Source organism: Heloderma suspectum, chromosome 5 (assembly GCF_057233095.1).
Source record: "Heloderma suspectum isolate Gila_16-S chromosome 5, 16-S_ref, whole genome shotgun sequence".
NCBI classification, from domain to species: domain Eukaryota; kingdom Metazoa; phylum Chordata; class Lepidosauria; order Squamata; family Helodermatidae; genus Heloderma; species Heloderma suspectum.
In genome coordinates this window covers 208,613,614-208,629,967 of record NC_139462.1, presented here as the reverse complement: position 1 = coordinate 208,629,967, position 16,354 = coordinate 208,613,614, and the positions used below count along the sequence as shown (strand labels likewise).

The 16,354-nt window shown below is 43.6% G+C and overlaps 1 protein-coding gene across 1 annotated transcript in view; it reads left to right on the top strand.

Annotated features, from left to right (window-relative positions):
• PARD3 (par-3 family cell polarity regulator) overlaps positions 1-13,391 on the top strand; it is a 798,354-nt gene extending 784,963 nt beyond the window's left edge. Inside the window, exons 24-25 of the mRNA XM_084859201.1 lie at positions 1,331-1,458; positions 10,913-13,391. Of these exons, the coding sequence (XP_084715327.1) occupies positions 1,331-1,458; positions 10,913-11,306 (522 nt within the window). The 3' untranslated portion in view covers positions 11,307-13,391. The remainder of the gene's footprint in view (positions 1-1,330; positions 1,459-10,912) is intronic.
• Positions 13,392-16,354: the final 2,963 nt, after the last annotated feature.

Here is a 16,354-nt window from a genome sequence, read left to right as displayed (position 1 = left end):
AGGGAGTCTCTTTTAAGCATATATCTAAGCTTTTCTGCCATGCCTATCTCTCAGTAATGTTTTATGTCAACAACTAGAATTATATTAACATACTATGAGTGAGTCTACATGAGTTTATTTTGAAGGATTTATGAGCCTGAAGAATCCTAACAGCTTCGTTTTGACCCGAATGGTTCTGTCATATTGTCTCAAAAAAGAACTTTTTTTTTTTCCTAGTGACATGATGCAGAAAGGAGCCCAAATATGGCTGAGGGAGGAAAACACTTGGCTATGGTTATGGAGGGGTCGAGACTCCATTAACCATCCAATGTGGTGTTGGCATATGGGATTATAGTGTAGTTAGTGTTGCTAAGCTTAGGAACCATGTACTATAGGTTTTAGTCATCTGGCAAAGAGCACACACACATCACTTCACCAGTGTAATCCTCTGTAATTCCATTAGCCGTATTTCCTTTCATTTTGTCATTTCTCCTACCCTATTTCCTCTTCCCCAAATTTATCAGAACTCTCCTCCTTCTTCCCTTTCTTCCAACCCTTGAGACAAATGTGTTGAATGTCAGCTGACACAGGTGAGTTGCAGAGGATGAATATACCGTTATTCAAAATGAAATTTCAGATGACTGCAGCAGTCAGTGTGAGATTCTGTATTTCCCTGCGGGACCAGAATTTCACTATTTGGCTTCAAGGAAACTTCAGAGAGAACAAGGAACATCACAGTTGGGCAATACTTGTCATTTAGTATTATAATCTGTGGTGCTGGAGGAAAATTCTGAGAGTGCCTTGGACTGCAAGAAGATCAAACCAGTCCATACTCCAGGAAATAAAGCCAGACTGCTCACTTGAGGGAATGATATTAAAGGCAAAACTGAAGTACTTTGGCCACATCATGAGAAGACAGGATACCCTGGAGAAGATGCTGATGCTAGGGAAAGTGGAAGGCAAAAGGAAGAGGGGCCGACCAAGGGCAAGGTGGATGGATGATATTCTGGAGGTGATGGACTCGACCTTGGGGGAGCTGGGCGTGGCGACGGCCGACAGGAAGCTCTGGCGTGGGCTGGTCCATGAAGTCACGAAGAGTCGGAAGCAACTGACTGAATAAACAACAACAAAAAGCATTATAATGTTCAAAGAAACATTATTCAAATGTATCCTAAACTGAAACCATGCAGGCAGCTATCATTTACTGTTCAGACTCATTTCAACTTTTTATGTGTGTTAATAATGGCAGAGAGGTTATTTTTTAAATTGTGTATACAAAGAAATAGCGTTCTATATTGTTTCAAAGTAAACAAAACAAATCCATATTACTTTTTTACCTTTCATATCCTAGCCAAATTCAAAGACATACTCGCAAAGTGGCAGGCATTCTGTGTCGGTAGAGGTTCAGATGCAGAAGCAGCGGCAAGAAGAAAGAGAGACTTTCCAGCAAGCCCAGCGGCAGTACAGTTCATTACCCAGGTATGGCAAGTGTCTAACACTATCGGGCAAATATGTTCCTGGAGCCAGTTTGTTCAGAGGGAAATCAATAAAGGTAGCGCTGTGCCTTCTTTGTTAATAGGAACCCTTTACAGACATGCGTATGAGGTAAATGAAAGGGTGGGTGAGGAGCAACATCATGGTGGCACTCTGTGCCCCTGACTGATGGATGTCCGTTGCTGGAATCCAGATCTTTACTCGACCGAGTTCCGTGGCATGTATGGCTCAATTTGTGTTTCTTAGCTGAGCTGAGGCTTTTCCCTGAACTCCAGGAACATTTTTTGCACATTTTTCCCTGCGGGTTCTGCAATTTGTGCAAATTCCTCAGCAATTTCTGCAAATTATGGCCAAATTTGCACAAATTGTGGAACCTGTAGGGGCAGGAAGGAAGCGCTAAGTGCCTGGAAAATCCATGAACTGGCCTGACTTGCTGAAGATCTAGTCAGGTGTTGCAGCAGGAACTGAAAAGAAGTCCGGGGGGGGGGGCAACCTAGAAAAACTCATCGAACTCCACTCCCCAAACAGATTTCTCCGACATCCCTACCCTGAACTATACACATCCAGTAGACCATCTGTAGAGGGCCCCTACATGTCCAGAGTGGGGAGGGCTCTCTACATATGTTTTAACGAATACACATAGCTCAGGGGTGAAGCCTGCAATCATTATGCAACCCCTCCATGTGCCTGCCTTTTATCTCCTGTAAATATCTGTAAAGGAGTAAGGTTGGATATAATGGGTTGGTTCCAGATTTGCTAGTTCATGGGCCATGGCTCAGTGGTAGAGCACCTGCTTTGCGTGCACAAGGTCCTAAGTTCAATCCCTGGCATTTCTAGGTAGGACTGGAAAAATTCGTGCCTGAAACCCATGAGAATCACTGCCAGTGTCAACAGTACTGGCCTAAGAAGGGCCAATGGTCAGACTCAGTTATAAGGCAGGTTCCTATGTAGGTGTGTGCAACTAGGTCAACAGAGGTGGATCTCCATGCCCCCCTCCCTTCAGGAGCCCTGCCAGCCCCTTGAAAATTCTACATAGTTGGGTGGGTCCCTCTGCTGAATGCAATAGGCTGTGGTGTAGGGGGCTGAGAGAGAAGACGGGGGTCCCTGAAAATTAGACATAGGCACCTTCTGTGAGTGGAGCTTTGATCACAGGAAGTATCTCTACCCAGTTTTCTGCTCCATTCAGCAACAACCGTGGCCCTCTGTAGAGCATTTTATGATGGCTGGAAGGGCTGCTGTGGTAAGGGAAGGACATGGAAGTCCACTTCCATCAGTCCAGTTGCACATGCCTAAATCTGGATCTGTATTGGATTTGGTTTCAGAAGAATGGAGGGTAATCAGATGTGCATTTACCCAGAGTCATATGCAGTATTTAATGCAGCATTTAACAGCATAAGTACACTAATTTGCTAGAGCACTTAGCAATTTTTTTATATGATTTTAGTTGGTTCTCATAGCTGTATTCACATACAGTGAAGGCCACACTTTTTGCTACTAATAGAAACTAACAGACAATGCACAGTAGTTGCTTTGCACAGCTCTGCACAGTCTGCACTGGACCAGGCCCCAGTTTAAGACAGGATCCAACCTTGAGGAATGAGGAATTCCTGCCAGTCAGACATATCATGAGGAACTGACATGAAAATAGTTGTGTGTGTAGTACTTTTCAATAGATGACTCAAAATTACCTCAGCATATACCAGGGCACAAACCATGGCTACTTTGTAGCTCGTGGAACTAGGTTCTGAAATTAAAGAGCTTTATGGACCCCTTGTATATTATAATTTCACACAGTGAAGGGAAAAATAAATATAAACTTGATAAGAGAAAGTAATATTAATGGGAAGACTTCTTTCTTGGATAGCTTGTGAACAAAGGGGATTCTGGAAGATGATGAGGATGATGGTGAAGAAGATGTAGATGTAAGTCATAGAAGAATTAATTGAGTGAATAGAGAGATTACTGTGAAAAGTTATATCATATTGGGCCACATCCAAGTTTCTGACACATTTAATTGGTTCCAATATTTAAGTGCTGTCTATAGACATACTTTAGTTTAGAATTGAGATTTATATGCAAAGTGTTCATAGGCAGCTTAGAGTTCAGAAGGGAGATGAATTCTAAGGAAAATGGGTTTGCTTGTAACTACCATGGGGCTGCACCTAAGGCCGTCAAACACTTGGTGAATGATTTAGGCAGGCTTGGGGCATAGATGGTTTGAATCATGTTTAAAGTTAAGCATGAGACAGCCTTAAAAAATAATGGCACTTGGAAGCCAGTGGGGCACTGGGTTAGAAAAGAATAGTAGTCCCTTAGAGCAGGGGTCCCCTGGTACCGGTCTGTGGCCTGTCAGCAACCGGGCCACAGGGGTGTGTGAAACCCCCTCACCTTGGGTCCTTGAGGGGGGGCGATCTGTCCCTCCCCCCCCCCCCCGGAATCCTGGCTGGCCCTGGCTGGCTCCACTCCACAGCAAGTCCGCAGAGCTGCCGGCCGGCTCCGGCCGCTGTGGGACTTCCGGCCGCTGGGACACAAATGGTGTCCGCTATGCGGACGCCATTTGCATCCCTGTTCTACAAGTAATAGGCTACGTAAATCTTTACGTAGCCGATTACTGCAAAGAATAGGGATGCAAATGGCGTCTGCTATGCGGACACCATTTGCATCCCAGTGGCCGGAAGTCTGCCAGTGGAAACCCCCTCTCCCAGTCTGTGGAAAAATTGGACTGGTCCCTGGCGCCGAAAAGGTTGGGGACCGCTGCCTTAGAGGGTGCAGGGATGTTTGGAAGAGGTTTTATTTGAATGTGGTGTAATGGGAACAACCTTTAAGAAAGTTGAAAGGCTGTGCACAGAAAGAGGATTTGGCTGGGTGCTTTCCCCCCCATTGCACTGATTTCTTGGAGGATTGGATGAGCTTATTGAGGACTGGGTTGATGAGGAACCTTAGGTTTGAAGTCAAGAATTTGTATGCTTTAATCCATTTTCCAAGTGTGTTGCTAGCGTATCTCTGGGTCTATAACAGGGGCAGGGAACCTGTGGCCCTCCAGACAACACTAGCTCCAGGTTTTTGAGGGCCCCTGGGCAAGACACCCTCAGTGCCCACCTCCCTCAATGAGTCTATGTTCTTACCACCATTGTCACTAGCTGTTATTGCTCCTTATCCTCTTTCTCATCATTGCTACCACTTGCTTGCTTGACAGGCAGAGAGCCAGAGAGCCAGTGAGCAAGTAGCAATGGCATCTGCTGTGCTTCCTTCTCACTACCACCATTGTCTTAGCCAGAGTGAGAAGCAGGTGAACAAGCAGGTAGCAATGGTGAAGAGGAGGCTGTCTTGTCACTGGGCCCCTGCTGGCATGTGGGCCTTCAGCAGGTGCACAGCCATGCCAACCCTTGACACCGGCCCTACCTCCAGATGTCATTTGACTACAGCTCTCATCATCCCCGACCATTGCCAATGCTTGCTGAAGCTAATGGGAGTTAGAGTCCAAGAACATCTGGAAAGGTGACATTTTAAAGGCCCCATCCATGAATTGCCCTGCTCACAAACTTCCCATAGGCATTTAGTTGTTGGACTAGAGGGACTTTTTGGTCTTGTCCAGCAGGACTCTTCTTGTCCCCTTAAAGGAAGATCACTGGAACATGTCTCTTATTATGTCTCTGGTAAATAGTTTTTTGTTTTGTTTTTATCTGAAAAAAATGTGTAGTGCATTATTATTACATTTATGAATTACAAGGGACTGCAGAATAACCTTCCATAGAGGTACAAATATATGCTCAGTTCAGGGGAAACAGATTGTTCAAGGTCTCTGCTATAAAACATCTGTGCACAAACAAATTAATAAGTCGTTCAGTTTTTGTTTCCTCCCTTCGTGGATAATGTTCATTCACACAGCTCTAAATATAACTTGTTTCCAGAATTCATAAATTATTTCGATATCTTCCCATCAAAGTGGTGTAAACAGTCCAACCAACTTTGAACTCGCCTTATTGCTAACAGACAGAATGAGATGAGGTCTACTCAATTAATCCTTGTCATTTCCAGCATGAAACTGTTTAAAGTTGCATTCAACTCTCAAGTTGAAATCTGCTATTGAAAAGTTGTTTTGAGTGCATCTCAGAAACTTTGGCAGCTCTATACACTGAGGTTCATTCAGTTTGCTATAAATGGTTTCACAAAAGGGGATTCGGAAGCAGAGTTCTTTTACAAGGCTTACATAAACCTAAACAAAAGTCTGAATGAATTCACAGTGGATAGAAACTATAGTCACTCAGAGATCTCATTGTGCTGTTCATAGGTGTGTAGCCTTTATGACCTTCAGCTTATAACTAGGTGGAAAAAGAAGTGACACACCAAGGTCACAAAGGAGCCTGTCCATATGATTTAAGGTGCAATCCTATGCATGTTTAGACAGAGCATACTCCTACAACTCCCAGCATGCCCCAGCCAGCAGCCATAGTTCTGCAACCACAATGATATTAGAACATTAGAATTGTCTTTCAAAGAAAGAAAGCACCACAAATTGCCTGTAATTTTCCTTGGCAGTATGCAAAGTCCCAAAATTATCTGGGGGCAGAGCATCAGTGGCAACAAGTCCCCCCCCCAATCCCTCTCTCCTTATGTTGGGGCACCTAGTTCTCTGGTGCTCCTGTCCTTCTTGAAAGGTTGTCACAGAGAGGAAGGCCAGGATCTCTTCTCCATCATCCCAGAGTGCAGGACACGGAATAATGGGCTCAAGTTACAGGAAGCCAGATTCCGGCTGAACATCAGGAAAAACTTCCTGACTGTAAGAGCAATACGACAATGGAACCAATTTCCTGGGGAGGTGGTGGGCTCTCCCACACTAGAGGCATTCAAGACGATGCTGGACAGCCATCTGTCAGGGATGCTCTGACTTGGATTCCTGCACTGAGCAGGGGGTTGGACTCGATGGTCTTGTAGGCCCCTTGTAACCCTACTATTCTATGATTCTATGATTCTCTAAGGGTGCAATCCTATGCATCTTTAGACAGAAAACATGCATAGGTTTGTGTCCTAAGACTCCTGCTTCTCAGCCTACTCCCTGTTTCCTCTGTCTCCCTGCCCCTCTCCATGTGGCCTTTGTGGAATTTTAATCCCAGCCAAACTAACAGTTTTCCCTTCTGACACAGAAGCTGGAGTGCAGACATTCCAATAGCTTTGTTTTCTAAGTAGCTGGACTGTGTGTGAACAGCAGTGCATACCATCACACCATCTTCAAGCAACCTGTATCAGAGGCTTCACAGCCTCAAGCACAATGCCATGCACATTCACAAAAAATTTTCATTTCGTGGTGAACTTTCTCTCTTTAAAAACAAAAAAGTCCTCTCACCCTTACGTTAACACTTGATTTTTATGTCAGTTGGGTACAAAAGTTTGTACTTTATATTTTTGTCATTCTATCTCCTAAATCCATAAAAGCAATCCAGTATTAGAAAACCATCTTGGAAAACTGCAGAACTTTTAAACCGAAGTCCTGGTACATGGAGCTGTGGCAAAGAGCCATGGCAGAAAAATTGACATATCAACTTAAATTAGCTAAAAGTAAAGTTAAACTATCTAACTTTTATTCAATATGGCATGATTTTATTTCATATACAAATCAGGGACATATGCAGCAACAGCTATCAAAACCTTTCCTCAGATTATGGAAAAGAGACTAAATATAATATAATTTGCTGTTACGAAGAACCACAATGGATCCTACCCTTAGGTTTGCATGCAAAGATTTAAAAAAGTTAAAAGTACTACCCTCTGTCATTAAGGTGAGACTTAAACTTGATGTATTGTGTGTGTTTTGGGGGGTTTGCTTTATTTAGAAAATTAATTAAAAATTAAAAGAAAACAAACAGAAGACATTTCAGAACAACGAATGGCCAGACTATTCCCAATCAGTAGGTTAGATTCATCTCTCCTGGGTTCCTACTCATCTCTTTGGGTTTCTGGGTCCGTGGCCTCCAAATATTCCTCTGTACATGCACCCCACTTCCATGGATGCCAAAAGTATTCTTAGGGCACAATCCTATGGCCACTAGACAGAGGCTAGACGGCCATAGGATTGTTTGGTTTCTGGGAACCGCCTCCCCGCCCCCTCCTCCTCTGCCTCATAGGTGATGTGGATCATCCCTGAGCTCTGCGCTGAGATGGGCAGCACAGACCGGGGCAAAGGGGGGCGTTCCCGGAGGTGGGGAGTGCGGAAGTGCCGGTATTATGTTTCCTATGTGTCATCCGGCCTCCCCCCTCCACACACACACACCGAAGTCCTGTGGCTAGACAGCCAAAATTGTCCATCAAGCCACGAATGCAGGCTTGAAGAAGATCCCCTCCACACTCAGCCTGCCCTGCTTCGGACAGGTGGTCACCTCCGAGTTTGGAGGCGGCTGCCTATCCCGACAGGGTTGCTTCCTTACTTTCCCTAGTGAGAGTACAACTCCTATCAACCCCAGCCAGCACAGCCAGTGGTGAAGGGTGATGGAAGGTTTAGGCCAAAAGACCTGGAGGGCCACAAGTTGCCCGCCCTACCTTAAGCTGTGCGTGCGGTTTTCCTCCAGCCCCACTTTCTCACTGGGTATCAACCTATTGCCAGACTCTCTCCCTTGCAAGGGAATCGATTTTGATCAGTCGTACTCTACCACTGTCTTATCAGGGAGAGAGCAAAGAGGAGTCCTGTGGTAAACAAGGAACTGCCTAGAGTGGAACTGGTGAGCTCTCGCTCTGAACTACAGTACTAATTGCTTCTTGTGGGTAAGGAAGCGTCTGTCGTTGCTCCTCCTGGCGCAGGGGAGAAGAGAAGTGTGCTCACTTCGTCTTCTCCACTTCCCTCTGATGCAGGAGCAGCTTCCTTGCCCTGACCTGAGAGGTGGGCAGAAGTTGTTTCCCTCCTCTGATGTCAGCCCTGCCAGCCTGAGAGTCAGGAGCTCCAGGCAAGTGGATGTGGTTTGAGAACCACAGTCTTTGCTTACTGCAAGCCCAAGAAAGCATGCACAGCCCAAGCATGCCCCTTCCTAGTGGTTTAGCTTGCTTCTGCCTCTTTCATCTCTCATCTCCATCTTCGGTGTGTCTCCATGGAGGCTGGTGGCTCCAATGTCAGTGGGACTATAAATCCACTCTGGGTTTCAGTCAGGACCAGCCAGAACTCTAAAGGAGCTATCCAATGTGCTGAATCTATTTGGGGGATTGGGTTCAGCACCTTTGAGAACTCTTTTAGAGTTCTGAATGGTTCTGACTGACACCCAGAGTGGATTCACAGCCCACTGTCATTGGTACTACCAGTCTCCACTGGTATGCCTTGCTCACCTGCTGGTTGACTAACTGTCCGAGAGGCACTCTGAAAGCATAACCCAGATTCCTTCCTCCTTACTGCATGCTCTGTTTATGGTGCAGCTTCACCACCTTAAGCATGGTACCATCCAGCTAAATAGATAGTATTTCTGGCTGCTGCCGTTAAAATCAGCCGTAATGGACCAATGGCCTGGTTAAATACAAGGTAGTAGTGAGCAAGAAGTGTCCTTAGTTTGAATTATGTTCAGCTTGCTTAAATTTCCTTCGGTTTACTGTTCAGATATCACATACAATCTAAACAGTTCTTTATCTATACAGCAGGATGGACTTGCAGAGGACTCCATCAGGTAAAAGAGAGGCCTTTGGCAACCAGGGTTGTTAAACCTCTGCATACTAATGTCTCACGTCCCCATCTATTATAGCATTAAATCTGAAGGTTCTAATTGCTGTTACAGTACTAGCTGTCAAGTGGTGCATATTTATCGTGTAGTGCCTCAAGGATCACCTTTAAATTGAAGAATAGCAGGTTACCCTAAGCAAAAGAGACAAGGCCGACACTTTGGGGCAGAGGGAGAGAACAGTCTACCAGCTGCCAAGCTGACATCATCATCTGGGAACCCAACGTGATGGGAGATGTTGTCTGAATTGTGTTACAGATCTTCTAAGACAAGGAAGGCGAACGTGTGGCCTACCATACGTTGTTGGACTGCAACTCCCATCATCCCTGACCATTGGCAATCCTGGCTAGGGCTGATGGGAGTGGCAGTCTTAAAAGATCCGGGAGGGGGCTACATATTCCCCCAGCTTCTTCATTTCTTCAGCTGCTCTTTTCTGTTCATAGTTGTACACTGAGGGTAGCCGACCTACAGGTGCCCTCCTGGGTTTGGGACTACAACTCCTATCAGCCCCAGACAACATGGCCAATAATCGGGGATGATTGGAGTTATAGTTCAGAACACCTTTATCAGGGTGTATATGTTTGTATCAACATCTAGGAAAATCAGCACTGATTACTAAGTAAGAAACCAGGACTTGAAATTCTGGAGGGTTGTATCCAATGTTAGTCTAACTAACATTCATTTCAATGGGTCTGCTCTAAGTACCCAGAGTACTTATGCATATGAAACATGGAAAGATTAATGAGTATACGAATGGAGACTCTGTGTGTGTGTGTAACAAAAGCTGTAGGACACAGAAGCCATGGGCTGTTTTAGGGTTCTGAGTGGTTTGTTAAGCATGGCAACCTACCCTCACCACATTCAAATGACACAGTAAACGGTGCCAGCAAGGATAATGAAACAAATCAGGCTGGCGTGTGTCCACCATGGCTCGTTAACCATGCTGGCAATCATCCCTATGCTAGATTGTGGCCAGCCTTGAGAAATACAACATGTATACATCTTAATGCATTGGGTTTCCTGGCACTATTTTTGCATGTGATTACTGACCACAGTTTTATGCCATATTGATTGGGCTCAGCCCTCTTGTTGGACTACACTCAGTTCATCTTTGGATGTGCAGTACATGGTTACGTGGAAGACTGCCTTCTCGGAAATAGTGCCTTTAGTGTGTTGCTCGGTCCAGAGGGAGATGCACTTAATTCCCTCACCGCTGGATATTAGATGGTGAATTAATACTCTGTTGTTTTGGAGGGTGTAAGTGGAGCCCTGTTGGATCAGACCATGGAATAATCTAGTTCAGCATCCTGTTTTCCACAGTGGCCAACAGATACCTTCAGAAAACCCACACATAGAACATGAAGGCAATAGACCTCCTGCCCTGTTGCCTCCAATATTCAGTATTGATTTGTGGATTGTTGTTGATATTTACTGTTTGGTTGTTTATTCATTCAACTTGTGAGTTGCAGACGCTCTCAGGGCAAAAACTAAAACACAATAAAATCCCGTTAGATACAATTTAAAAACTAAGAGCAGCCACAAACACAGTTTAGAATAGCAATGATTAAGATATCAAACATTTAATAGTAAAAAAGATCCACAAAGATGAAACATGGGGTCAGTTGTGAGCTGCCTTCAATCCCTCACACTGAGGCAGAATGGTGGAACAAAAATGTGTTAAAAAAGACAATAATTATTTTAGATAAGTATAATTAAATTTATTTACCAATTCATTTGTCTATTTTCAGGCAAAGCCGGAAAAATGCAAGCTCCATATCACAAGATTCTTGGGAGCAGAACTATCCTCCGGGTGAAGGATTCCAAAGTGCAAAAGACAACCCAAGGTATTCCAGTTATCAGGGCTCCAGGAATGGCTACATGGGAGGCCATGGCTTCAATGCCCGGGTAATGCTTGAAACACAGGAGCTGTTGCGTCAGGAGCAGAGGCGGAAAGAGCAGCAGCTGAAAAAAAAGACATCTTCCGAAGGGTCCAGCAACTATGACTCCTATAAGAAAGTTCAGGACCCTAATTATGCTACTCCAAAAGGTCCTTTCAGGCAAGATGTGCCACCTTCGCCATCTCAGGTTGCCAGGCTAAACAGATTACAAACACCAGAAAAGGGAAGGCCCTTTTACTCTTGAGTCAAAGGTCAACATCCCATGGAATAAAGGAACATTTTCATATGAAGAGACTTGTATTTTGGGAAGGGGAAAAAATCCCCCTTTTTAAAATGGAGGTACTAAGGAATTCTTATCTGTTTCAGTGCCTTTAGCAATATGGGCAAAGAATCGGAGGGCCTTATGTCTTTGCCATTGTGTCTCGTCTCAAGTGTTATATCCACAAAAGGATTTTCCATCATTTGACAATCATACTCTAAGCAAGTGATGTGTCTTAGTTATCAAGTGTCCTAGCCTGGTCCTGTGCTATCAGTGGCTACTTCACCACAATTTGCTATCAGGTGTTCAACTCTGCAATGAGTTATGGTTCCAACATACATCATGAATTGGTTTCTAATTAAAGAATGCAATGCCATACCTTTTATTGTTTCCCTTGGGTTGAGGGAAAGGAGTATCAGTTATAAGCAGTAAGGCAGATGTCCACTCGAGATCTCTGGTCCTTGATGTTTTACAGTGATAAATATTTAAATGTCTGTATGCTGTAATACTGTTTTCTTTGACTGCACGTGTTCAATCTTGAGTCCTATCGAAAAGCTTTATGCTCATTCCTAAGCAAAAACATTTTTTTATTATTATGTTTCATTTATCCTGGGGACCTTGTTGCATTTGTCTTATACCTTAACCATATATACGTGATATTATCACTGAGAACATTATATTTATAAGTTAACATTGGTGAATAACAGTGGAGAAAATTTTGTGATTTCATCAAACATGTGGAATGGTCAGGAGGAGAAGATCTTCCTGGTTCAGTATAGCATATTTGTTTTTTTTTATAAATGCTTTCCATTACATAAAAATGGAACCCAAAAATGAATTATTCATGAATCAATGCTCAGTTATTCCGTATTTCTTGATCATTTAGGGCACAATCCTATGGCCGCTAGTTAGTGGCTAGATGGCCATACAGTAGGTCGGTTCCCGCTCCATGCTCATAAGAACAGCGCGGAGCAATGAAAATGGGGCATTCCTAGGGGCAGAGTGGGAGGGTGGAAGCATCTTTCTGATGGTTCCTATGCGTCATCCGGCATCTGCCCCCCCCCCCCGCTTCAACTTCCCGTGGCTAGACAGCTGAAATCGGCTGTCTAGCCACCAATGCAGGGCAGCTGAAGCGCGGAGGGGACGATCCCCTCCATGCTGCTCTTGCCCTGCATTAGATAGGCGGTCGCATCCAAGTTCAGAGGCAGCTGCCTACCCCAATAAGATTGCGCCCTTAATTTGTCTTTATTTTGTGGATGGGAAAATGCAGGACAAAATAAAACGAAGTTCTATTTTTGAATTAAAAATAGCTTTTTAAAACCTGTCTTTTTTGACAGTTTGTAAAGACTCGTGGACAATTTGCGCTGTGCTTCCATGTTACTGTATTTTTGCACCTTGGTATCACAATGAAGATCAACCATAAACGTGTATAAATAAAAGATAAATGGGGGGAGATTGGTATGCATCATCATAACAACATGTTGGTGTCCAAAAATAACTGAAACAAAAAGATGGTTCTGTCAGATATATTTTTAACGTGCATATTGGGTATATGAAATTTTCCTTTGCAACAGCTGGTTTTGTGTTTGAGGGTCTGAACTTTCATTTATTGTGAAATACACACACACACACACACACACACACACATATATATATATATATGGATTGCTAAAGTGCCTGCAAATCCTGATGTGAAAAGTCTTGAGATTTAAAACTCAGCATATCATGCATAAATGAACAAAAGGAAAGAAGCACCACGTATTGTATGTGATTGATACTTTGCCTTTTTTAAAAAAAAGAAAAAGAAACCTGGCTCATTTTACGTTTGCCTCAACCTGTTTCTAGAATATATGTGAAAATTCAGCACATGCTAACTGTGTCTTTTATGCCTGTTTGTTAATTTTGTTTGTTAATATACTCGAGTGTTAAAGATTTGCTACTAATGTAAGCACAATGACATTGGATGACTATGGCTCTTTTACGCAGAGACTTACAACACTGTGTAAAATGGCGCTCTCTGTAAATACAGAAATTTAGAATAAAAAGACTTTTCGTCTTGGTTTCAATATCCTTTTGAAGTTTTTCAAAATGGTAGCCATTATTAGTTGATATGTTTAAATATTTCATGGATGTTGTTTTATCATGTTCCTAGTGGTTTAAGCTTCCCTTCCTTTAAGCAATTATAAACATTAGTTTGGGCCATTAAAGTGCCAAAAGCGTTTTCAAAGTAGAGAAAGTGGTTAAATGCTTTGAGGTACTTCTGATCACATCTGTAAGAAGTAAGTGCACTTTTAAAGACCAACTTCAGTGAAAGCCGTCAAGCCAGAGCCTCCACATTGGTGTTCTCACTCTGGACAGGTTCATATAACCAGTAGCCTCCATGTGATGACCTTTGGGAGTATTTGGTGCCACTGTTTGGTTCACAACCCAACTGGGATTGTGTGGAGGCATCAGCTGGTGCCTCTGTAAAAGGGTGGCATGGACACTGTGATCTGTGCAGAAAAAGCAGCCCTTTTCAAAGTTGCTGTACTCACGGAAGTCACAATGGACATCTATCCACCATCAGCCCAACATGGAAGCAGTAATACTTCCATGCAATCCCAGGCAGCTGATAAGCCACTGAATAAGCTGATAATTCTGAAGGCCATTGTGTGGGAGCCAGTCAGCTGCATGAACCTATGCCTGGGGTCTCCAGCATGGTGCCCATAGACACCAGTATGCCTGCAGACACCACTTCACAGCCACTAGGCTCCTAATTTTTATTGTATTTCTTAAGATTATTTTATTAACTTTAAAAAAAACTGGGACACTGCTATGCTGCAAAGCAAAATGCTGCCCTTCAGCACCATCTTTACTTGGGTTAAGAAAAGTGGTTTTCTGGAGCTCAGAACCCATCTCTGCCTTTTACCTAGGTTCTTGAGCAAGTTACTTTTCTGCTAGGCTCAACAGTTTGCCTTCTGGGAAAGGAGTATTTTCTGAACAGCCATGCCCACCATAGCAGCCATTTTGGCAGCCATTTTGTGAGAGCACCCATGACAACCTCTCAAAATTCCAAATGTGCCCACTGATCCAAAAAGGTTAGGGACCCCTGACCAATATTCTATATATTATGTTATAAGGCAATATATTTGAGGAGTGGGATAAGGAAAAGCACGTCTCTGGATCCATAATTGCAAAGGACACAAACATCTGCAAAGTGGGAATAATGGCACAGAAGGCCGCCATCCAATAGCAACATAGGCCACTCACTATTTTCACTGTTACTGCTTAGGGGAAAATGGAAGATCTAATCACCATAATAACCAGATAAAGACACACACATATACACCAATGTTTGTTCAGGTCTTTTTTTCAGGGTTCATGACTTCCCTCCTAATGGAAACAATTGACACAAAAGGGATCAAAATGGGGGTGGGGGGGAGAACATCTGCTTAAACCAGATTGTACAATGCCAGTAATGTTCTGTTTCCCCCATTAACAATATTCAGGCTATTTTTCTCCTTTTTGCATTCCTCGTTCACACAGCATATCCCTTTGAACAATCCTGCAGTGAAAATCGCTGCTAATCCTTTATTTGCATGACATCACAGCCAGTTGCCATGGCAATCATGTCAGCTTATGTGTTCTGCCTCTACACCAGGTGCAAAGGAAGGGATGGAGAGGAGAAACGACGGTGAGGTGGATTTTTGATTCATAATCTAAAGCTGATGTAGCAAATAGGCCTTATTTTAGATGCAAATGGAACAGAGAAGTGAACCCCACAATTTTGTCCTCTACACATCTAATGACCCAGCACCAATCAGGCTGCTGTAAAAAGAAAAAACAGGTAAAATGACAGCTGCAGAATTTGCACTTACAAGTATGTGCAGATTGGACTCAGGTTGTTTCCAAAATCAAATCACTTATGCAGTACAAAAAGAAAAAGAAAAATCAGAAAGTCCTGATTAAAGGTACTGTACAAGCAAGTATAGCAGACAGTTACACTACCCTCTGAAAGTCCTTTTAAGGATTTGGCATAGTTAGGGATTCTTATCTGAAAATAAACTGTTCCCTCAGGTCAGTAACTGTTTTGTTAAGGGAGAATATAACGGTTTGTTCCCCAGCTTCATCATTGTCTTGCATTCCTGTCATAGGTAACATTCCTCATACTAACTACCCTCAATCCTGGGGGAGCATGTAGTAATGAGAGTGAGCCACTTTTCATACAAAATTGCCTTTTGTTCTGATTAACAGGTTTGCATACAAAAGCTAATGGTAATTGGAGCAGGGAAGAAAGATCTGGAGACATGATACAGAGGAAATATGGTCACAGCTTTGACAGATTTAGGTTTCTTGTCTTCATACGTTAAACAATTTATCATGGGCACCTGTTCAGCTCCCTTTCCTGGAGTCATGTTCTCAGACCTCTAGAAAGCAATCTTCCTTCTTGGCTCTTCCACAACTCTTAAGCTCCTGCATATCATCCATCTCTGACCCCTCTTGTCTAGCTTATCTAAATGAGAAGCTCTCCAGGAATAGCCTGTGCCATGTTTGTGTTCTGGCACAGGCCCAATGTCACAATGGTAACTTCTGCAACTAGGAACCATGTGGGATGGAGTGCATCATCTGATACAGCACAAACTTGACAGTGTACATGTGTTGAGTATCAATAGTAGCCCCACCTTCCTTCCTAAGGACCAATTAATAGGTACTTGTATCTGCTACAGCATGGTTGCTATTTCCATGGGATCCAGTTTGCATGCCACAGTGGTAATGTCTGCAATCAAGAACCATGTCAGCTAAGAAAACTACATGAGAGCCAGTGTGGTGTAGTATCTAGAGTGTAGGACTGGGAGCCAGGAGATCTGGGTTCTAGTCCCCACGCGGCCATGGAAGCTCACTGGGTGACTTTGGGCCAGTCCACAGACTCTCAGCCCAACCTACCTCACAGGGTTGTTGTGAGGCTAAAATGGAGAGGAAAAGGATTATGTATGCCGCCTTGGGTTCCTTAAAGAGGAAAAAAGTGGGATATAAATGTAATGATGGAGGAGGAG